Genomic DNA, 23,398 nt, shown 5'->3' with positions numbered 1-23,398 from the left:
CAGTTCTTCTCCTAACTGCAAGTTTGTAGGTCCTAACTCCTTCCATTTCCCTTTGCTCTTCTTTTTTTTCTTTTTTTTTTTTTAAGAAGGTTGGCAACTATGACATTGTACAAGTAGCTGCCAAGGAAAAAGAAAGTGCAAACAGAAACAATGCTATTCATGTTCTGACAGTAATAGCAAATATGCCTCCATCAACAGGAGCTGTGTAGCCTAAGGGTAACACCAGCAAAGCAAAACAGAACATGTAAATGGACACATGGAATGGAAGGCTCCAGGGAGACCTTATCACAGCCTTCTAGTACCTAAAGGGGGCCTACAGAAAAGATGGAGAGGGACTCTTCAGGCAGTGTAGCGATTGGACAAGAGGTAACAATTTTAAACCGAAAGAGGGGAGATTTACATTAGATATTAGGAAGATTTTTTTACTGTGAGTGCAATGAGACACTGGAACAGGTTGCCCAGAAAAGTTGTGGATGTCCCGTCCCTGGAAGTGTTCAAGGCCAGGCTGGATGGGGTTTGAGCAACCTAGTCTAGTGGAAGGTGTCCCTGCCCATGGCAGGGGAGTTGGAACTAGATGATTTTAAGGTCCCATCCAACTCTAACCATCCTGTGATTCTACATCTCATGCAGACATTGCAGAATAAGGTGTAGCACAAGGGACACAAGTATCATTATCCACATTTTTCAGCAACAAAACCAGAGAGGAATAGATTCAAGCGATGTTAACCAAGCAGCTGTATCAGGAGGCCTTTCTGACCTGCAGTACACATTTCTAGCTATTCTGAATTGTCTTCCCCAGTTACCAGCTATAATCCTCTCAGCATAAACAAGTGTTTGTTACCTGTATCATTTGAGACATTGTGTCGTTGCCATAGTAGTGCAAAGAACTGTTTCTGTCACTGAAATCGTACTTGAAGCCCGCCAGGTGAACTTCATGGCATATGTGAAATGCAAGTGTAATGGCAATAAGTCCCGTTGTTGGATGCTTGGGTTTCTACAATGAAACACAAAGAGCACACACACATAAATAACTGGCAGTTTGACAGGAACAGCAAACTTAAGAACAAAGGCCCTGGAAATCAGGCAGCCTGGCTCTTCTACAGAAATTTGGTTTTGTAGTTTGATCCCCTCATGTCTCCTAAGGAGTAAGATACTGCCTGCAGGTTTTTCCATCACCATGACTGCAGGTTTTTCCATTTCCATGTTGACCTTCCCCAAGATTCTCCAGTTTCTAGTCAAGGCTGAGCCCATATTGTAGACCCCTTCCATCAGCAGAGGCATCAGGAAGGTGTCCCCATCCACCTGCTCAGCAACCTACTTTCATGAAACTGGCCAGGCTTCAATATATTGGAGACCATTCCACCCTGTCAAATTTGACCAAATTAGCAGATGTGTTCAGGAGTTTCTAGATGATGGAGATCCAGAGGAACAAAGTAACATGACATGCCTCAAATCTTCATAACACCAAGCTAAAAATGTATAAATGCTACTGCTGCATAAATTTGGCTGCATTTGAAACTTTTCAAAGAAGGGAAATTCTAGAAGAACATGGCTTTAGATCTCCCCCCACTATTTCTTCCATTAGAAGAAAAGAAATTGTAGATAAAATTGCTTATTTCTCCCTACAGTGAGATAGCTCAGAATAAATGCAATGTAAAATATCAAGTGCTGGTCATAAACAGGTTTTAACTGTGCAAAATTAACAGCACCTAACTGAAAATCAGCATTTCTTACAACAGCATAGAACAACTCATTGCAACCGTCTGTCCCATCCTGTGATCAAGTACATGACTGTTTTAGCAGCAGCAGTGGCTAAAACGATCTGTAGAAGTAAATGAGGCAAGGTTTGTAGAAAGAGCTGAACGCTTTCATTAGACCAACAGATGAAGCTGAGGGGGAAAAAACGCCCCCAGCACTGATGCCCTTCTCAGCTAAAATAAGAATTTTCTCAGAGACCAAATGAGCTACACATTCGGTAGACGCAATCAAACCTCAAACTGAGCATAAAATCACATGCTTTTCTGAACTCTTACCCAATGTTCAGTTCATTTGCCTCTGAAAACAAAGCAGACAAACCAGTACCGGGCAACTTTGTGCAGAGAGGGCAGATGCACTCAATGACACAGAAAAAGATTTCTTTGTATCGTATGATAAAAGAAAAATCCCCAGGAAGAAGTTAAGTTACTAACATCAGCTCTGTAAGCCTAATTAAACTCACAGGATTGAATTACCACCTTTTATGTAGAATTTTTTTGTTCCTTTGTAAAACTCTTGGAGTACTCCAGCAATAACATCAACTTAAAATGCATGCTGTTACCCAGGGCTCCTGCCAGTTAGCGAAACTTTCCGCCCTGGGGGGCGAGTATCATAAACTTAGCAGTGACTCTGTTGCAATGCCCACACTAAAGAGGACACAAAAATCATGGCAGGAATGCTATATGTCAGGATTAGAGCAATGTGGAATATCAGGAACATCACAGGTTGCAACTAGCTCCGTTTACCTTTGGCTAACATAATTTGCTTCATAAAGAATACACTAAAAAAAGGAACACTACTTTTAAAATTTATTGTCACACTAGCGTCCGAGCAATAACCAGATACCCTCGGCCTGTAATTAAATTCATTCAACCAGTCACGTTTCGTGGGAATAGATGCAGCTCTGGAATGACTCTGCAACACTTTCTGACTTCAGTGCCACTGGGGCACCACATCCGATTTTACAGTTATGCTCCTGGCTCTGCTAACACCATCAGAGTTGCTAACAAAGAAACAGAAATGCTTGCTGGACTACACATAAATGCACACACAGAGAACGTGAGATTGGCTTAACGGAAAAGGCAGAGACAGCAGGGAAAGCAACAGCGGTCTTCAGTGTCTCCTGCAGGCAGAGGGGGCTGAAGCACAGGACAGCAAAGGCAGCATCGGCCCTTCCCCAGGGATGCGCTACAGGGACAGAGGGCTCCAAACCAGGTCCTGCAAAAGGCCACCCTGTCAACGGGAACCCCAACGGCATGACCTGCAACTTAACCAAGCCACTACACACCAGCGGATGTGCAGGCTCCCAGCCACAGCTCGCTTCGGACATGCGAGGAAAAGTGAGGACAAGCACTCTGGAGCTTGACCACTGCTGCCGCCGGGGAGGAGAGGCTGCAAAACCTCTGGGATGGAGCAAGTGAGACGTGGAAGTGGTAGAAAGGGGCTCCAAGCATGGATGCACTCTGCCCCAGCTCTGAGTAGGGACACCCAGCAAGCAAGAGAGAAGCAGAGGTCATGCATGTTACCCAAAGCAACTGAGGTCTCTGTGCCTCTGTACCGGCTCCAGGACAGCACGCACATCTGTTTGGCTCACTGACAGCATCTTACTTTTACCCCCACTGAGAGGGGACCACAGGAAGAGACAAGAGGGATTTCTGGAGCCATGGAGGCCACGGATGTTCTGTGGCTCTTTAGGAGATCATTATATGCTCAACTACTATGCTGCTTTCTTCCCACCCTCAGCTGAAGAGCTGAAACGCCATGGAGCCCCAACAAGCATGCAGCCAAACTGGGTATTCCAGTTCGAGAGCTAATAAGGGAGGAAAAAGCCACTAGTAGGTTCAAAATAAGAAAGGATTTTGAAAAAGAAGAAAAAAAAAAAAAGCACAAAACCACCCAAAAGCAAAAGACCCTCAACTCCCTCAAATATGAATTAAACTAGGAAAAAAGTTGTGGTAGATACTCCACAGTAACAGCCTATCAAAAGTTTCCACATGTCAGTTGGTTGATCCTGATGAAGCAGCTCTGTGCAATGATGTGACCCCAGGGAACCGTAGCTGTGCTAAACAGCACGTGGTCAGTCCCAACTGCGCAAGGAAGGTCTCCAGCTTGAAGCCTTACCTTTCATCAGAAACATTCTTCAGTCGTAAACTGATGGTTAAAATGTATTTTTATGTCCAAATTATTGGTTAACTCATTACAATGCTTGGCATCAAATCAGTAAGCACAAGAATGCTGCTAGACAGATGTCATTAGTGTGGGGCTGGAATATCCTGTATGCTCCCTAGCCCCTACCCGCCGCCAGCAGAGTGAAATTGCAGCAGTGTTAGAATTACTGGGTTGTTGGGTTTTGTTTGTTTGGTGTATGGGGTTTTTCGGTGTTTTGTTTTTGCTGGGGGGTTTTGGTTTTGTTTTTTGGTTGGTTGGGTGGTGGTGTTTTGTTTTGGTTTGTTTGGGGTATATGAAAAAAAAAAATATATAAAAATATAAGTCACCCTACATTTAATAATTCAAGGCTTCTTGATATTTCCAGAGGCTCTTTGGATCAGCCATGTTCCAATGCCTGTCTGCTTTTCCCAATTTTGCGAAAGGCATTTTGTCTGTCTGCAAAAGCAGTCTCATTTAATACTAATTATAGAATCCATAAAAAGAGATTTTTGGCACACAAGGCTACCCGCTCTCTTTCTGGACTCCATTTTCCTATCTTTTTGAGCACCATCTAAATGCAAACTACTGTAATGTGAACCTAAAAGATGTTCTAAGATAGTCCAATATAATAAAGAGATAATTACTTCTGAGTATGCATTTCGTTGCACAAAACTTAAAGGCACAGCAGAAAAAACCTACCTCCTTCTTTGGAAACCTTGTTGGGAAATTAAGCCATTCATAAGCCGTTTTTCTGGTGATGCTGGGATCAAGAATCCTGATTTGACTAGATTTGTATATCAGGTTCAGAGCAGGTTTCTTCCAAAAGCCTTTAGCACTCTGTAACATGCAAACAAATACACATTTTGACGGCAATTAGATTTTGGGTTTGTAGCAACTCTAATCAGAGTAAAATCCAATGGCAGGACGTGGAGGAAGAGGAGGAGTCTTGAACTTCCCAAAGTTCAACAAAAACATCTGCCAAATTGTACTCATGCAACAGGATAACCCCCTGCAGCAGCAAAGGTTGGGGCCAGCTGGCTGGAAAACAGCTTTGCAGGAAGGTCTCTGATGGACAACACACACCAGCAGTGTGCCCTGGAGGCAGTAAGTGCTCATTATGTGCTTGGCCACATTAATAAAAGTATAGGGAACAGGTCGACAGAAGTTATCCATCTCAAATACTTTACATACAATGCCTTTCTGCGACTTCACAAATGCTGGTTTGGGCTCCCTCCTGTGCAAGAGAGAGCATCAAACTGGGGCAAGCTCAGCAGAAGGCCACTAAAACAGCTAAGGGGCCAGAGAGCACAGCAAACAAGAAGGGTCTGAGGAGGCTGGGTTTGTTCAGCCTATCTTCAACTATCCGGTAGGGGTTTACAAAGTGAGACAGGACCAGACTACTCAGAAGCACATAGTGAAAGGATGAGAAATTCTTTCATGTGAGGGTGCTGCAACACTGAAACAGAGGTTGTAGAAAAACTTAGCTGGATGATGCCCTGAAAACTCAGTGTAGATTTGAACATGGACCTGTTTTCTTTCAACAGGGTTTTGGATTAAAGACCTTGAGAGAGAGGTCCCTTCTAACATTATTCTGCAATTCCACCAAGTCAGCAGCACCAAAATAATCTGGGAAAACGGCTGGAGTGTGCATGTCAGTATATGAAACAGTACTAGAAAGAAGATAAAAAAGTATTTCCAAGAGGAAAACTGCTTCAGGGTGAGGAACTGATCAAATATGTGTGTCAAAAAGAGGACTGTCTAGGAGACTGATTCAGTGCTCCCCCCAGCTAGGAGGAAGGACTAAGATTAAAAGCAAAAGAGGTATTTTTCATGTGAGATGTGGGGCAAGCCGAGCCAACTCGCACAATAAAACTCACTATTTTCTGACCACCTAGTATCTCCCAAAGCCACTTCAAGTCACGTGGTTTGAAGACGATGAGAACAACAGTTGTATTAGGGTCGTAGTGGATCGGATCTGAAAAGATGGATTCCGGGTAAGAAAGGCGGAAAGTTGTCCTCCTCCCAACATCCTCTTCGTACCCTATAACAGGGCCATTATTCATTCTGCAGCGGAAAGACACAGAGACAGCAATGACTACCCCACCCACATCCTTACTGTGTGGTGGCTGGCACATGCATTAGTCTGCGGGGCAGACAGCGTGTCCAAGTACAGGAGGGTTTAGCAGCCCAGCATTTACTTATCACATTACATGGTAGATGAGCAATTATCAGGTGCACTCACCCTCTAACTCAGAAGGATCAAGCACTTATGGGAACTTGGCCAAGGTGGTTTAGAATACAATTGCACAATTGCTTATCATGTGTCACTTGAGCAGAAAGCCTTCTGATTTGGCTCAAATGCAGAAATTGGAGAAGACCAAAGAGAATATCTGGCTTGGAGAATTACCCATTGCTCCATTCATGCGAGTAGATGATCCAAGTCATACAGGAGGCAATTCAAGAATGTTTTAATACTCTTCACTGTCCACAGCATACAGGGACAGGTATTATGACTGCGTAACTGATGTTGATAAATCTTTGTGCTAGCTTTTTTTGTTTGGGAGGTGCTGGGTTTTAGGTGGATTTTTTCTTGGTTTTTTTTTAAATACTACTTGCACAGCTGCTACCGCTTTGGGATATACCAGAATAATAAGCAGTGAGCAGATGGGTCAGGTCCCTCTACTCTGAGGTGTTAGAGGGGTTGTGTTTAAGTCTCCATCTTGCAGTTTTTGCCTGGTGGGCATGTTGCATGTTCTTTGGAGAATTCAGGCAGTCTCTGTATGCTCCATTCCTGCCAATGCGACTGACTGCTCAGAATATGAGGCACACTACTTAGGAGCAAATGTTTGCAAAACAAGGTATGCACACAAGGAAATATTTCAAAGTTTTATCAGAAGTTGTCATTAAATACAGAATGCAGAAACCACTTCTTCGTTCATTCACAGTAAACGTGTACTATATTTCTGAAACAGTTTTGAATTTAGAGCTGTTTTTAAATGTGACACCAGTCTATATAAAGATTTCCATTTTAAGAAAAGTATGTAGATCTACAAAGAGGCCAAATACTTGAAATAGCAAAAAAAAAAAATCCATGGAGCTTCCGTGCATCATTATACTACAGTGAAAATAAGTGCAAGGTATGTTTGTTGTTTCATTGGGGTTTGGGGTTTTTTCGGTTTGGTGTTTTTTTTTTTGCAAAGCACAAAGTTGTCAGGGAAGTAAATTTTCCTAAGAACGGGGATATTACCTGGATCACTTCCTATCATTTTAAGTTTATAACAGGAGCCAAAACTGAAGAATTGCATACATTCATTTCTACCTTATCGATATGTTTTCAAATGCATGTCAGACTCCAGGCTTTGTATACAACTTTTTCTAGTAGTGCCTGAAGACTGAAACACTATTCCTACAATGAGCACTAGGACTAATGGCAAAGCAACAAAACTGAGATCTTGTTCAGTGTTCAACACAATGTTGAAGCAGACAAACTGAAATGGCAGCTCAGGTTCAGGCATACTATCTGACAGGGTATTTACCATCACAGTTCCTGCAATGGAGAAACCGATTTATCTTTTTCTTCATGTGCAGAAAATTCTTTTAGAATTAGCCAAATAGTTCATTTTCAGTTTGCTTGGCATTTGAGCTTGCCCTCCTGCCTGTTCTTCTCTGAGCACTTTCCCAGTTTCCCTAGTCCAGATGCCTCTTCTTCAGACCCCAGCATCCTCTGGTCAAGGCATCTCAAACTTCCAATATGAACTAACATGCTTGAGAAGAAGGGGCAGACATCAGCATCACCCTACACTTAACAGGCGCCTTGAGATGGACTTCCCAGCGAACATTACAGTTAATCCACTCCAAGCAACACACATGCCAGCACATGGGTAAGACAGGTGTAGTGTGGAAGGCAAGAGGCAGGGCTGCCTGGGATGCTGGCTCACAGCGACGGGCACATGCAGGGCTCTGGGCTGTATCATGCTTGAACCCATCCCTGATGGTAACATCTTGCAGGTGTGTATCTGTACACGAGGCAGACTGACCACCCAGTGATCCTTCCCCCCCTGTATCAATCAGTCTGTGTAACAAAATATTGACCCTTTTTTTTTTTTTTCTAAGATTTTTTTAAACGAAGGCTGTGACAGAATAAAAAACAGGAAGTTTTTTAAGGTTTCATTTGTATAATAACTGAACTCTGAAGCTACTGGCCGACAGCAAAAGATTGTTAATACTTTGCACATACACAAAATGAAAAGGAGATACCATTTACCTTATTATCACATCATATGAGTCAATTTTCTCCCCTAATGTCTTGTTTCGAAGTACACCTCCATTACCGACCACAACACACCGTCGACAGGCAATGCTGTGGAACAAACAGAGGTTTTAATATGCATAACATCCCTTGCTTCATATTGCTATTAATGATGTACTTGCATTTAGCTGGCTTATTTAAACTGAGCTTCTCTATCTTTTACAGTCCTTGGCCCCAACGGAGGGGTCTCAATCCTGCATCACATACTAAGGTTGCTTTCTAAAAAGGCAGCTGCATTATTTCAGGGACTGCCAAAGTCAGGAAATACCTTCTCTCATGGAAAACTGGTTTTATACATGTCCTTTTTCTAGTGGTTTGCTGTTTAAGATCATCTAACTGGTTCATGATATGGGTGCCATTATATAAATTATCTTCCACAATACTTCAAACTTGTCCCAGTCCGAGGGTTACCAACCAGGATACAGTATGTCTAGAAAAACTAACTCAAACTAAGGTGGTTCTGCAATATTGTACAACTCCACAACCCTAGAGGTTTCCAATATAAGCTACAGCAGCAAGGTTTAGGTTCACAATTTACCTTACAGGCCTCTGAATTGTACATGTGAAAAACTGTAGCCCAATGACACGTGATAGCTCTTCAAATGAATATAATCGTGTTGATTTTTCTCCCTCTACTTAGAAAGCGCTGTCTAAACATGTGCTGAAGTGCACGCTGTCATGACATAACAGAGGGGATATGCTTGATTAAAAGCTGCGTGCTCATGGGACTAGATTGAAATTAGACAGCATTACTGAGTATATAAAATACTGAGCTACACGTTAGCTCTTATGCTACATCCAATCAAAACAGTAACTCTTTCAAATTTACAATATATTCAGAGTTAAAAAGCACCCAAAAAGGTATTATGCAAGTACAAACTTATGAAAGTAAATTCTAATGGTAAGATTTTTCCAAGTTATCCTAGATTTTCTAAGCATGTCTTTTGCTCTCTACTGCCTTATATCAATGCTAGTAAAATGTGTGCTTTGCTTAAAAAAAAGTGCACAGTTAGTTTTGCTGCTGTTTTACTCAAGAAATTCTGCCTCTTTAAAGAAGGTTTACATCCAAGGTATAAGATTGCAAACTTCTCCTTACAGAACCACCATGTAACCACATCATTTTTTCTTGTAAAAATGCTTCTTTATTTAGAGAAAAAACTGTTCAACTTGGGTGCAGCAGGAACAATAGCAAAATAAGTGTTGGTATTTTCTTCAGACACAAACAGGCTCTCAGCTTACTGAGGTTGAGCCACCTCCCAACATCCTACTCCCATGGTTCTACGCTATTTCTTACTGTAGGGGATGCTAGGACTGTGTCCCAAAGAATACTACAGTCTGTATTAAATGCCCAGTGTGAAACTTTATATAGACCTATATATTATACATTCTCCTCAGATAGTCCAACCCGTTTTTTCAGCTGAGGAGAGCTGAATGAAAACAGCCTGTTCCAGTCAAGACTGACTGACATTTCAATGTATAAAGCAGTTCCCCATATTTCCTACATAGTTTTAAGATATCCTGAGAAAGTAGGCTGATGAACACATGCCTCTTGCCAATTTTACAGTGGGAGGAAGGAAGCAGAAGTTACCCTTTTCCTGAATTACACTTTGTTACCTGGAGCTATATTATAGAGCTCAAAGCAAGATCCTGCACTACAGAAAAGCAACAGCAAGGAGAAACAGGAAGGAAAAAGGAAAACTGGACAAAAATTGTGATCATTAAGTGATGAAGGTGGAAGGAGGGAGACAGGGAAGTGCAGAATTAGTGTATGGCTGTACCACGTTTTCCTGTCATTTAAAGCATGCCTCTAAATCACAGAAAGTTTCAATCATCTCAAACCTCTGAATTCAGTGTCATCAAGAGCTACGTGGCCGCAGCTGGGTAACTGAGATACAAACCTCATCACCACAATGCAAATCGTAAACTGTTACCCATACTCCAACTCCTGGTGCTACCTCCTGGCTAGAGCATCCATCCCCAGTGCTTGGTGGACACCCTGGTTTGGCAGTGATTGACACACCATGCATGAACTCATCTTCAGGTCTCAACAAAAAGCCGGAAAAATTGCTCCTAATCTAGCTGAATATTTTCTGTTATACTCTCTGATTACTTGGTGTGAATTCACAAGAACAATGTCAATTCCATTACAAGTGATTTGTATTATTCTGACCACGATAAGCAGCCAAAAGGTTACTGTGAGGAGGCACTGTTTATTCTGTCCCTTGTAGATTAACTTTAACCGATTCCTTATTACACACCTTTCACTTTTTGGCAGAGGCTATGGTTTTAGAAGCTTCTTCACTATGTCAACCCCTAGCTATTGAAGTAATGCCTTCCACTCTGGTATAAAACTGAGGAGCTCTTTGATTTCTCCTCCTCACACTGTGCAGTTGTGATGTAGCAGGACACACTCAGGGCAGGGAGGGTAAAATAAAACATGACTTTAGAGCTGGGCAAGTGAGGCTTGTGCAGCTATAGCAGCTACAGTAGCTGCTCTCAAGTCTAATCCAAACTCTCTTCTCTCTTACTGACAGACGCAGACCAGATCTTGTTCATGGCTAAGAGCTAACTGATACTACTTGGATGGAAAACAGAGTGAAGTTTGATTAATCTTTCAAACTCCAGTGCCCTTAATAAAATACTCAAAAATAAAGTTATCTTCAAATAACCAATAAAGTTGCCTTCAAATAACCAATAAAGCATCTAACATTGGTATGTGAACTTTTGAAATGGATAAAATCAACAAGCAGATCAAATACTCCTGGTGAATTGTACATGAATACAATCGTAAATACAGTCAAACAAATTAGAAAGACCAGCTTTTAATCTCTGTCAAGCCAGGAGGTCAGAGTGGGCCAACTCAAACAGGAAGTCTGGCACAAACATGCCATTTCTGAATCGCCTCATCCCTTTATCCCCCCAAGTATCCAAGTGTCTCCAGTTACAGTCATCGGTTTACGTCCACAGTAGTGCAGATTCCACTGACAACAATAATCAGGAAGGGAAATGGTTTATGCTAGAGTAAAAAACCAGAACATAATAGCATAGGAAACTGACATATGAAATGTAAATAAAGAATATGTAGCAAGGCTGGACTGTATTCAAAGATATTTAAGTTAAATAACTGACCTGCACTTACTGTAGCATCATAAAAATCAACACAGTGATTTTCAGCAGACTGTTACTCCCAGATATTTTACCAACCCCACTTCTTAAAGTTTCCTTTCTCATAATGCTTTAATATTAAAAATCCCCAAACACTCACCCTTGACCCTATCCAAGTCAATAAATTGGCGAGAAGAAAAATAAATTCCAATGTCCTTAAACAATACCAGGTGTGCTGCAAGTAAATATAACAGACTGAAATGTTTGGAGGTCCAGCTTACTACCACCAGCACAGTATCAACGAAAGTGAAAAATATTAAGACCTCAACTATAACAATTGCTATAGCAATGGTTTGGGTGGCTAAGGGATTGCATTTAGGTGTTAAGAGACCTACTTAGAGTATAAACGGATCCTGATGTAAATCAGGTAACTGATCTCCAACATCTAAATGCAATCCTTTTAGTCACTCAAACCATTGCCGTATTCACATGGTCTCCACAAGATCCTCTTAATGTCAAGGCCAGGCATCAGTTTACGTATTTTTTTTATAAGGTGAAATGCTAAAAGAAACATTTTCCTAGTCTATAAAAGAAAAATATTGTTAAATGGAAATGTAGCATTTAAAGGTCAAAAGGCTTGCATCCTCCACATTCCAGTGAAACACTATTTCTCTGGAAAAGGAAAAAAGAAGATCTCAACCTCAACTCCTTTAACACACACCCCCATAGTCAGCTAAGGAATGCAAATTATTTCCTTTGAGATTACTTGGGAAAAGGAGGATGCAGAAGTCACATTTTGTTGACTCAGAATTGTGTAAATGCATTTGTAAGAATTTACTCCTGTTGAGCTTAGAGTCCAGAGTGCCCAGTGAGTAACTATGAGGAAATGGTAGAGCGGGTGTTCAGAGGTGGGTATCTACTCTGTAGACATACCCCTAGCCTGAAAAACCCTTCTCCTATGGGCTATTCCATCAGTGACACTGTTCACTTCCAAACAGTTTTGGATGAGCTAGACCTTCACACAGCGAGAACTCCACCTAAGTTTGGAAAACGGCACTGTTCAGAAAAAAAAAAAATCCTTTGTAGCTCACTATGTACAGTTTTACTTAAGTCACACACACACCATAGATCTGGTGCTCATATAGCCTAAAGTTTGTTAAAATACTTTATAGCAGGTTCCCCTACTCTGCCCCACAAAAAGTTTATAGGGAATCTTGGTTTACATTCTGCCAAGAAGGCTAAATTAGGTGGTAGCAATACAGAATTGCCTAATAATTCTGTTGCTGTATTACTGGAGAATGTTAGGATTAATTCCCAAAGGGTTTCACATTTAAAATCCACTGTACCTAGGTTTAATGCATATATAAAAGCTCTTCCTTACTGCAGTTATTCATGCCCTAACAGTGCTATACACAAAACCTGATGAATCTAGAAAGAATACATTGTATGAAGTCATTGTACATTTGATTTATTTATACTACTGCCTACTAAATAGTAAGTTCTCATTTTGCTTCATTACTAAAGTATATTACTTTTATTAAAATGAAGCACACTTCCCAGAACCATTAAACATATCTATATCTCAAAGAACTACATTCAAAGAATACTAATTATCTTACTTTTGATCTATATAACATACACGTCCATTTAAAAGGTACTATGTTGTATTGCAAGTGTCTCTACTTTACACCCAAAACTATTATAGTGCAGAACTTTCAGGAAACTTCCAATACAACATTTGACATTATCCTTGACAAACTCCAGATAAAAGATTAGCCTTTGTCAGCCAATTCTGTATAAATTTTCCCATTTACCACTCACCTTATAGAGAATAGGGTTTTTTCCCTTCCCCCTTCTCCCCCCCCCCAAGAGTAAACTTGATCCTCCTAGAAATAGTTACTAAATGCATGGAAAGGAAGGAGTACAGTAGGCGAAAAGGAAAACTAGGTGTTAAAACCAAGATAATTCTTGAACACCTATTATTTTATTCATATTCCACCCAACTTTAATTAAAATGTGATCCTGGCATTTCGCTTCAAGCAACAATCTCCTGTTTGATCTCCTTGATTAAAAAAAACAAAGGCAAGTACAGCCAACCTCAGCATTATTTGCATTCAACTCTATTTAAGAGGCCTGCAAATTAACATGATATATGGCACGTTGTCAGCCCGTTTGCTAGACTGCAAATCTAAGTCATTTGCATCACTTGGTAAACACAGAATTTGAGTATACTTGCCAACCCTACTATACTACCTTCAAAAAACCCAACACCTCCCCCCCCAAAAAAAAAACCCCAAACAACCAAACCCCAAAACCAACAAGAAACACACACACAAAAGCCCTCCAAAAACAAACAAACAAAAAAAATCCTGGCAGAATTGGCTTCTAACAAAGAGATTTTTAAACAAGACCATTTAATGCATGAGAAGCAAGTTATCTAAGGCATGCTCCAGTCTGTGCCACACCCTGGTTACTCCCGGAATGCCAGGAACAGCCTTTCCAGGCTGCCCATGTCTCTCACGTTCACTGGAAAAGAAGCTGAGCGTACACATGAACAGCGGTGCGTGCAGCAGGCCATGGGGATATGCATGAGATTTGTTTTGTGTAGATACAGTTATTGGTTTGCATCTGCTTATCTCAAACACTCTCTAGCTTACACTAATGACGACTTTGAAAGAGGAGATCACATTCAATTTTTAAGGGCTAATTTCACTTTCCTTAAGTATATAAAGATACTACAGGAAGATGGGATTGCATTCAGCTAGCAAATTCCTAACACACTTATAAAAAGAAATCTGTAAGTTTAAGTTCCATCACAGAAAAGTTATTCTTGAATGCTGGTGCTACATATGCTTAAAACCAAACTTATTTAAATCTTAGAATCAGTTACAGATTGCTCGGAAACTGTCGGTCAGATCTGCATCTTGGCTAACTTGAGCAATTTCAGGATAGTGCCACTGACATAAATATTAGAAATACAATGAACAGAAACAGTAGTAAATAAACCATCTCACCTGTCACCTTCATTGGAAAGTCCACAGTTCTGTAGTCTTGAAAGGGCTAAACGAAAAAATTGCTCTAGAAAGCAAATATAAAGAATAATTAAAATGCTCAATGCTTTCCAAAAAAAAAAAAAAAAAGCATGCCACCCTGACTATAGCATTTTCAGACACAGTAGTTTTTAAGTACTGTGCATAAAAAAAACCCAAACAAACAAAATAAGAACACTTGTAATTTAGAGCTGCAGGTAAATCAGTGATGCCAAAGAAATTCAGGTTTATCAGAGCTCCTCTCTGGGAAGCTTTTCCTGCCCCAACATTCCCGTGTTGGAAAATAGCATGGGATTTGTATAAAAAAAAAAAAATCTTAGTTACAGTAAATAAGCATTGGAAGAGCTTCCAAGACCTGCATCCTAATTGACTTTGTTTTTTCTTTTACCCACTATTTCAGCTGAAACAGAAGTAGCTTTGACCCAAGAGGAAGGGCCTGCACAGCCAGGGACAGTGACAGCATTACGCATTTTCGGAGAAGACATCAAACCAGCCTGTGCTCACTGGCAAAGATGGGCTGAGGCACCTTCCCAGCTCACCCTCGGTGGGCAGGCGTCTGCTGGACACTCAACACACCTCTGAGAGAGGGCCTCAACTCATTCCCAAACATACTTTTCCTCACCACAACCCCAGAGGTGTAGGAAAATGCACCATCCTTGTTACACTGATGGAGGACAAATAAGAGAGTGCAAAGTCCAGATGCGCAAGGTACTAGGAAGGTGCACTGTTCAGTGTTAAAAAACTCTGAGACTTGAGACCTTACAACCCTTTCCAAAAGGGTAACTAAGACCATTAGGGTGTCTGGCCCTCTCTACTCTGCCCTGACCAATGCAGGCAGCAGCCATGAGGTGGCCAACATTTTGCATGGGTACAGCAGCCACCCAATGGCAGGAACACCCCCTGCAGCCCCTGGGGAGGTTCCCTGGTGGGAGAAGCTAGCCCACTAAAACAAAAATTTTGCTGATGTAACTGCCCCAATGTGGGGTCTTCTGCATCAGTAGGACTCTGGATCCCAATCAGCTTAGGTGTGTTGATCAAACCCCATCACACTGACCCAGCTAATATTTCATCTAGAAAACCACTAGCTAAATATCTTCAGCACTCCAGCCCACATAAAAATGAAAGGAAGCTGAATAAGCTCCACTTTTCCTCACTTCCACCTTTTTGGAGCTTCTCTGGTTAATGGGGCAACCCCAACACAGTGTTTAATTTATTAAAAAAAGGAAAATACCAGGGCAGAGGGACTAAATGAAACCATTCAGTCACTGCTACGTACCCTCAGAAGGATTGGCATCAGTGAATAGGAAAGGTCAGAACCAGAGATTCAGGTGGCTTTACACAAGATTAAGGTATTTCTGTTTAAAAAACAGCATACATGGGGAACACAAACCTGCTCTCTTTATCCCGTAAGGTAGTTCAAACTTATCGCTCCCATGGAATTCTGCCACTCTGATAAAGTCATTAGCACACAGGAACGGGTATATTTTGTCAACACTAATAAAGGGAAAAAGTAAGAAGTTTCAAAAAATCCACATGATATATTTGAATAAGCCAATAATTAATGCAATTACTTTTAAAAAAGCTTTCCTTATCCTACTTCAAGTATTATCAATTTTTAAAAGAAGAAAACTCATGAATACAGAAAGAAAGCAGGTGACAGAAAAGGGGAAGATTTTATAACAGAAAATACAGGTAGAGAGCGAGATAAAATTCTTTCTCTGCTAGTATAAGTTATATAGTCATTAAAATCACATGACTGAAATCTTACACCATGAGACAGTATATTTAAGAGAATACGTAACCTAGGAAGACAATTGATAACTTCAGGTTTGAAAAGTATGTAACAGAGGCAGCAAGGAAAATTAAGAGTTATTATTGTATATGGCAAATTAATAAATAAAAATGGGATTTGAAACAAGGTGTTTTAACTCGAAAATACCATGTCCTGAAGACATGAGCTTATTTGAGATGTGCTCCCATTACAAACAAGCTGCACTTTATGGCTGTGTTGACATTAGGAAGTAGTTTGGGGCAACAAGGGTATATCCATATAGCAAAAAAGTACGTTCTCATGTTCACATTACACACATCTCGGGCTTTTTTGCTCTGGACTTACACTATAAGGGTCCCACAGATTGAACACCCCTTAGCAGCTGCAGCACATTGGAGGTGCTCCTGTAGTGCATCTTCTGGCTTAACCAGAAGTCAGATGTCTGAAAGGAGCCCAGTGCACATGTGGCAGGGCCACCCTGAGATGAGAAGCATGGCACAAGGGGATCACAAGGACGTTTGCCTCAAAAAGGCATTCCTCCTGCGAACTAGAACATGATGGTGTCACACCTTATAAGCGTCAAGATAGAAAGAACAGGTTACTTCTCTCCTCAAAGGACAGTAACCAGAGACAAGAATTCTCTCATAGCAGGGAAGGGCCTCTTACTACCAAATCTGCCAAACCAAATGAATGAACAGTAGACCCAATCCTGTCACATGCTACCATGCCCTTGGCTTCACCTTAGAATTAAGTCCACACCCACTTGCTGAATTGGTTGACTTTGTAGCAATCCTGCATGCTAGGTCTTGTATTAAAATGTTAACACAGAAGAATACAGTCACAGTGAGAAAACGGAGTGTTGATGATAAATATCCACAGCCAGCACATGACTTGCTTCTCCATTAAAACTATTAATAGCTGTTAAAGAAAACCCCTCCCTCTCAGTCTCACAAACAAGTATCTCACCCCAAGCTCTATGCATTCAGAAGATACTAACAGTAAACAGAAAAAAAAAAAAAACCCACCACCCAAAAAAACCCAAACACAACAAAACCCCACAGACCACACACACCAAGATCTGGGCCATAGGTTAACTAAGCAAGACCACCTAACTTTAAGACACCGTGCACTAAACACACATATTAAATTTAATAACTTGCCTTGCTGTTCAAAGGCAGCTGGTAAGCTCACACATAATAAATAATTTACCTACTGCAAAGAGATTCTTAATTCTAGCTCTTCTAGCTCTGGTTCCTTTCCAATAAATAATTCTGCCAGGTCAGAAATCCTTTCAGCCTCCCCAGGCTATTACTGAAGGGCACAGACCAGATCTTCAGCTCGCACAAACTATCCCTGTAAAGGAGCTATGGAAATACACAAGAGACTCTGCTCTAACTCTGCACCTACTTTCTTCTCGCTGCGCACCCCGAAGTCCATTCTCAGCTCAGCAGCAGACCGACCCTGCTGTGCCTGACACAGAGACAGCCTGGGCACACTCTGTGGGCAAAGGACCTACCACCACCTCGCTGGGCCAGGCAGCTACCCAAAACTCAAACACCAAAGGACTGCTTTGGGGAAGACAAACTTGACATCCTTCCATGTTCTTTAAAATAATAATAGCACTGAATTAAAGCCATGTTTTCTTGAACACAAAAAGGACCAAAAATAGAATCAATGGTGTCTTTGCTTAGAGCTTTAAGAGTCCTTCAGCCAGGACTTGGTCTAAACATCTTCCCAAGCTTTCTCAAGGCCATGCTCAATGTTTCCTCAGGTAAAATAAAGTCAACAATATAGCCTGTCTGCTTCTGGTCCAGTAGCACTTTCTTGATCTCTCTCATTTAAGACTTGTGCTTATATTAACAGAAACTCCCAGTATTTCCTCACAAACATCTTGATACACTTTTGTGACCAGATACCACCTTTGTTTTGAGCTGAAGCTCTTCCTTTTTTTCATTCGACATGCTTTACGAAGGAAGCTTCCTATGAGTACCTTAAAGCGGAGAGCACCTACATACAATTCAACAATACTACCAGACGAACAAAACCATGAATAATCCCAGATTTCATTAAAATTCAATTCCATTAAAATTTCATTGAAGGGGAAGAATCTCATATCATTAAAGACTGGATGAGTTTTTGCACATTTCATACTAGTCTTTCCAAATAAAATGAAGATATTTTCAAAACTTCTCTGGTCCCTAGCTGCTACAGAAATACTTAGCTACCAAAAAAATCTTAATCTTAAATCCAGGTTCTTAATAGCAGAATGACTGAGTTTCAGTCTTAGACATGAAGGCTTCTTTTACAGGAAAAGCATGGTGTGGGGGGGAAAAGGCTTGTATTCAATCATTAAAATAGTTTCACTGTGTGCTGTTTTTGGCTGGGGTAGAGTTAATTTTCTTCATAGTAGTTAGTATGGGGCTATGTTTTGGATTTGCTCTGGAAACAGTGTTGATAATATAGAGATATTTCAGTTAGGGCTGAGCGGTGGAGTCAAGGCCTTTTCTGCTCCTCACCCCACCCCACCAGCAAGTAGGCTGCGGGTGCACAAAGAGTGGGGAGAGAACACAGCTGGGACAGCTGCTCCCAAATGACCAAAGAGATAGTCCATACCATATGACATCACTCTCAGCAATAAAAGCAGGGGGAAGAAGGAAAGGAGGATGTTCAGAGTGATGGCATTTGTCTTCCCAAGTAACCATTACACGTGAGAGAGCCCTGCTTTCCTGGAGATAGCTGAACACCTGCCTGCCACAGGAAGCAGTGAATGAATTCCTTGTTTTGCTTTGTTTGTGCACGCAGTTTCTTCTTTACTTATTAAACTGTCTTTATCTCAACCCACGAGTTTTCTCACTTTTACCCTTCTGATTCTCTCTTCCATCCCACGGGAGACAAGTAAGTGATTGAGAGGCTGTGTGATACCAGCTGGGGTTAAACCACAACACAGCGTTAGTAGCTACAGTATCTCAATAGGAAGTATTTATTTACTCAGCACATACACCACCATGTTGAGCTAGTTGTGTGGTATTGCTCAGATGCTGATCAGTGGCAAGCTAGACAATTTGTGTTGCCACAACTAGGAAAAGCAGCAATGAACCCAAGCCCAGAAGCTGTACTTCCAGCAGTGAATCAAAATGTGAAATAGTCCAGAATATGTAAATAACCTATTTCTACCTCAGGCAGCACAGCCTTTCCTTCCCCACCCCACTTCCCACAGAAGACTCACCCCAATAAAGATTCAAATGCTGGTTTCAGGAGACAAGTATCCAACGAGTTCCTTCTCTCCACAGCCGTAGGTGGCAGCCTGCAAAAAAAGAGTTTTAAAGAAATGGCAAGAACAGGAACAGGTAGCAGCAGCAAGGTAAGGGAACTTGGATAAGCCAAATTAGTAGGAGCGGATTAGTGAGTTAACACCATAGCAAGTTTTCACAATTGCCTCTATCCATATTATAAAGATGGATCTTTCTCGTTGCGGTACAATTACTTTTACTAGTAAAGGCTTTTATCTCACACTGCTGCTTCCAAGGGATCTGCAACCTCTTTTGCTCAGCAACTATCAAAGCAGCCATAACCAGAGGTGAGATTTCAGGCCCACCTGCAGAGAAGCAGTACCCACAGGCTGAGTCACCCCAGCAGCCATACCAGATCACATCACCAGTGCTACTCAGAGAGGAGAGTGGAGTCTTCTTTGGAGAAGGGAATAGACAGCGTCACACAGGGTACTTCAAGGAAAATGAAATTCTTTGGGGATAAGTCATTCCTCTCATAATAAGGCTAAGGTTTACACTTCTAAGCACATTCCAGCCTTGGCAATTTAGCCCAATTAATAACAAATATGAAACCCAGAAGGGAGGGTAAAGTTCAGAATGAGCAATGCATGCATCTGGGCTGCATTAAGAACAGAGGGATGAAACCACCACATTAGAACCACAAGCTAAACAGTCCATTAAGGTTAATCGCTTTTGGTAACCTCAAGATGTCATGTGAATACTGACACTGAGAAAGCACCCTGTGAAATCTATCAGCTGGACAGCTTCTTGCTTTCCAGCATCAGCCTCACAGACAGCATTTTGCAGGACAGCTTCAGAGAGAACAGAGATCTGCTTTTAAGTTTTGGCATAGGTACTCATTAGTCCCACAAGCCTAATTGCAGGAATTTACTAGCACAAGATCTGCTTATACACGCACCTGCATATCACAAGTGAGCCACACCTCTGATTTATTAAATTTTAAGCACAATAGCTGCCCTCATAGGTCTGCTAATTTTATTCAGGTATAACTCAGAATTGTAGAAATTTGGAAGCTGTAAACAAAAGTCCTTCCAACTATTCATTGCTTGTTACAGACAGTCACTGTAAGAGACCATAAATATTAACCAAACACTGGAAACATGACATGGACAAATTCCTTTCTGCCAGACATGTTACAGTTGTGTTCATAACAGAAACAGGCAATGGACACAGCTGTACAAAAACCAATTGAACAGGGGGCCTACAGACAAAGGTTACGGATTTTAGTCTCAATTCCTCCCCACCTGCCCAAAAACCAACCAACCAATAAAATCCCACCACAAAAAGACTCAACCGCTGAACTTACTGGGTAACTCCACTAGTCTCATAGGAAGGAGGAGCCCTCACAGAAGAAGTCTGTCCATAAAAGCTAATCCTGCAAAAAGGGAAATGTCACAACGCTGTGGTTTGCTATAAACAGAAACCACAACAGAAAGCTAATTGTATGAATTGTATGCTATAAACAAGACAAGTAGAGGCACATCATCAATCGCTATTTTTAAAAGCTATCACTATTATCTTCATAACACAAACACACTGGTCAGTCCTGGTTACAGCTGTGTAAAGGCCAGTGAAAACTCAACTTCTTCAATAAGCACCCTGAATTTTAGGTCCCAAGCCACCTGTCCCATGCAGCCTGGAGACAGTGAAGGCTCATTTCTCACAAGGTTGTCACTAGGATTCCACAAATTTCAGTTTTTCAACAGGTGCCCACCACCTGCAGTTACTCCCCTGTGTGGAGCAAGTCTCTCCCATGCCATTTATCAGACATCTAAAGGAACAAGCTAACACTAAACACACATGGGGTGGGGGGAGATATAGACACATGACACACACAAATAAGATACCTCTCCTCATTTGAACACCTATTTTTATGAAACTCAGAGGGGCTCCCTATCTCTGACATCCTGACCTTTCCACACAATGAGGCTCAAATTGACTGCTAGGTTTAAAAGTCACACGAGATAAGGGGCGACAGGACAGAACAATCACAGTCATTCCCTCGCTGTCCAAAAAAACGAACCAACCACAAAAACACACACACACGCTAGTAATCACTTGTGTTGATTACTAGTAAACAGCTGTTCAGTGATAAAGCAACTCACAGCCATGAGGATGCCTGCACTATAAGCAAACAAAGCATCACCATACCAGTAGAGGTTATTTCTCCACAGATTTCCATGCAGTATACCATACATAACAGCAGCTGCCAGAATAAAAACCAGAAGAATTCGTTTCATGACTGGTAGACCTGAAATGCAAGAAAAACAAAACAAGAAATTTAAATCCAAGTTACACTATTAAATCAAACTTTTATAAAGAATCTAGAAACCTACGAAAGGAAATTGTTACAGCTATTCTCCACCACCACAAATTTGACAGGGGATCCCTCTGGTTTGATTTCTCACACAAAGTCCCAGTAACAGGAGCCGAACACTGCTCTGCACGGTAACACAGAAGCATTTAGAGAGGCTCGCTTTTAGGTTCTCTCTGAAGACACAGGAGGAAGACAGATTCTTCATGTCAGAGTATGAGCTCTTTTCTGTCCACTAGCAGCCGAAAGAAACCAGCCTCTTGGGTCAGAAGTTGGCCTGTACAGGTACTTGCGCTTCTCTTTCTTGTACCACCCACTATCAGTTTCCATAATTACACAGTTAAACAAGCATTAGCACTTTGCAGGAGGCAGACAGACTGATGCTGATAAAGCAGAACAGGGTATGAGCTGCCACAAATTGCTACTGGCTTTTTCAGGATCACTGAATATTCTTAAAGTCTGGTTTTGGACATTTAAAGCTGCAATGAAGCTGTCTGCTTATGCCCTTGTGTCCTGCAGTCTCCGGCTTCTGACACAGACCAGACTGCATTGCTCAAGTGACAGAAGAATGCTATTTTCACACATTGCAAAACAAGGAAGAAAAGTTAGGACCCAATCTGTGGAACTTACTAAGTTATGGAGAAACAGCAGAGAAAGTGTTCATTTTTCAAACAGAGTTTTCACCTCATTGCACAGTCTAGTAGAAGAAAGCCAGGGAAATATCAGAAGCTCACGTATCTGGCAAGACATGCTGGGAGAAAAGCATGTTCTGCGTTGCTCACATCTAACACACTGAGCTGCCCTTTCAGTAGCTATGAATGAGCTGTTGTTGCTTAATCTTCTGAAGTCCAAAATAGCCATTCTGGCCACAACTTACTGTGGAAATTTACTCAAGAGCTATATTTTTCTGTTATTTTCACCTCTTCCTCCAGCATGGTAAGCAGGTTCAATGCACATAATGCATAAACACTTACTTGCATATCTGTATTTTAACTGAAGGTAACAAACAGCTGTCCAGCAAAAACAAGCCATATCCAAACATACTGCTGCATTCTCCAACAGTGGAGCCTTTGGCTTTATGGATGGTTTTTTTGTTGTTGGTTGTTTGGTTTTTTTCTTTTTTTAAATTCCATGTTGCTTTTCAGGATATTTAAAGTTGCTGTTTAAAGCTGTGTTAAACAGTCCCAAGGCAATAAAACTCAAGGTAGATGTAGTCCAACTGATCTACAGCAATATGCTTTATACTAGTAACACCTTAACATCATACCTTGCATTAAAGGCCAAGAAACTACTTAGCGAGCGCTACATTTTGTTACCAGAAACTGAGAAGCAAACTACTGTCACTCACATAGCTTCACCCCTGAAGAAATACTTAAGGGTGAAGTATTTGTTACAGTGACGCACGCAAGCACAACAAGCCACCGCTTCTTCATTTATTTTTCCCCCCATATCACAGAATCACAGAATCTTCATGGTTGGAAGGGACCTTTGAGATCATCGAGTCCAACCAACAAAAAACAAAAACACAACCAAAAAAAAAAACCCAATACAACAAAAACAACCCCCAAAAACCCAAACAACAACAAAATAAAGAAAAAACACAAACAAAAAACAAACAAAACAAACACCAAACACACACCACACCCACCCAAAATC

The 23,398-nt window shown here is 41.2% G+C and overlaps 1 protein-coding gene across 8 annotated transcripts in view; it reads right to left on the bottom strand.

Annotated features, from left to right (window-relative positions):
• Positions 1-23,398, bottom strand: part of ST3GAL6 (ST3 beta-galactoside alpha-2,3-sialyltransferase 6) — a 46,394-nt gene that overhangs the window by 5,449 nt on the left and 17,547 nt on the right. Inside the window, exons 2-10 of one of the 8 annotated variants that reach the window (XM_074145333.1) lie at positions 21,580-21,682; positions 20,735-20,803; positions 19,365-19,442; positions 15,758-15,861; positions 14,332-14,395; positions 8,168-8,263; positions 5,781-5,967; positions 4,603-4,740; positions 842-994 (exon numbers count right to left, since the gene is read on the bottom strand). In XM_074145333.1, coding sequence (XP_074001434.1) covers positions 842-994; positions 4,603-4,740; positions 5,781-5,967; positions 8,168-8,263; positions 14,332-14,395; positions 15,758-15,861; positions 19,365-19,442; positions 20,735-20,803; positions 21,580-21,682 — 992 coding nt within the window. Of the gene's footprint in view, positions 1-841; positions 995-4,602; positions 4,741-5,780; positions 5,968-8,167; positions 8,264-14,331; positions 14,396-15,757; positions 15,862-19,364; positions 19,443-20,734; positions 20,804-21,579; positions 21,683-23,398 lie in introns of those variants that run through there. The other 7 variants (XM_074145341.1, XM_074145290.1, XM_074145315.1 and 4 more) reach the window with 7 other exon arrangements.

Source organism: Numenius arquata, chromosome 1 (genome assembly GCF_964106895.1).
Source record: "Numenius arquata chromosome 1, bNumArq3.hap1.1, whole genome shotgun sequence".
Classification (NCBI taxonomy): domain Eukaryota; kingdom Metazoa; phylum Chordata; class Aves; order Charadriiformes; family Scolopacidae; genus Numenius; species Numenius arquata.
Note: the sequence above shows the minus strand (reverse complement) of the source record. Positions and strands in the feature narration are given on the sequence as shown.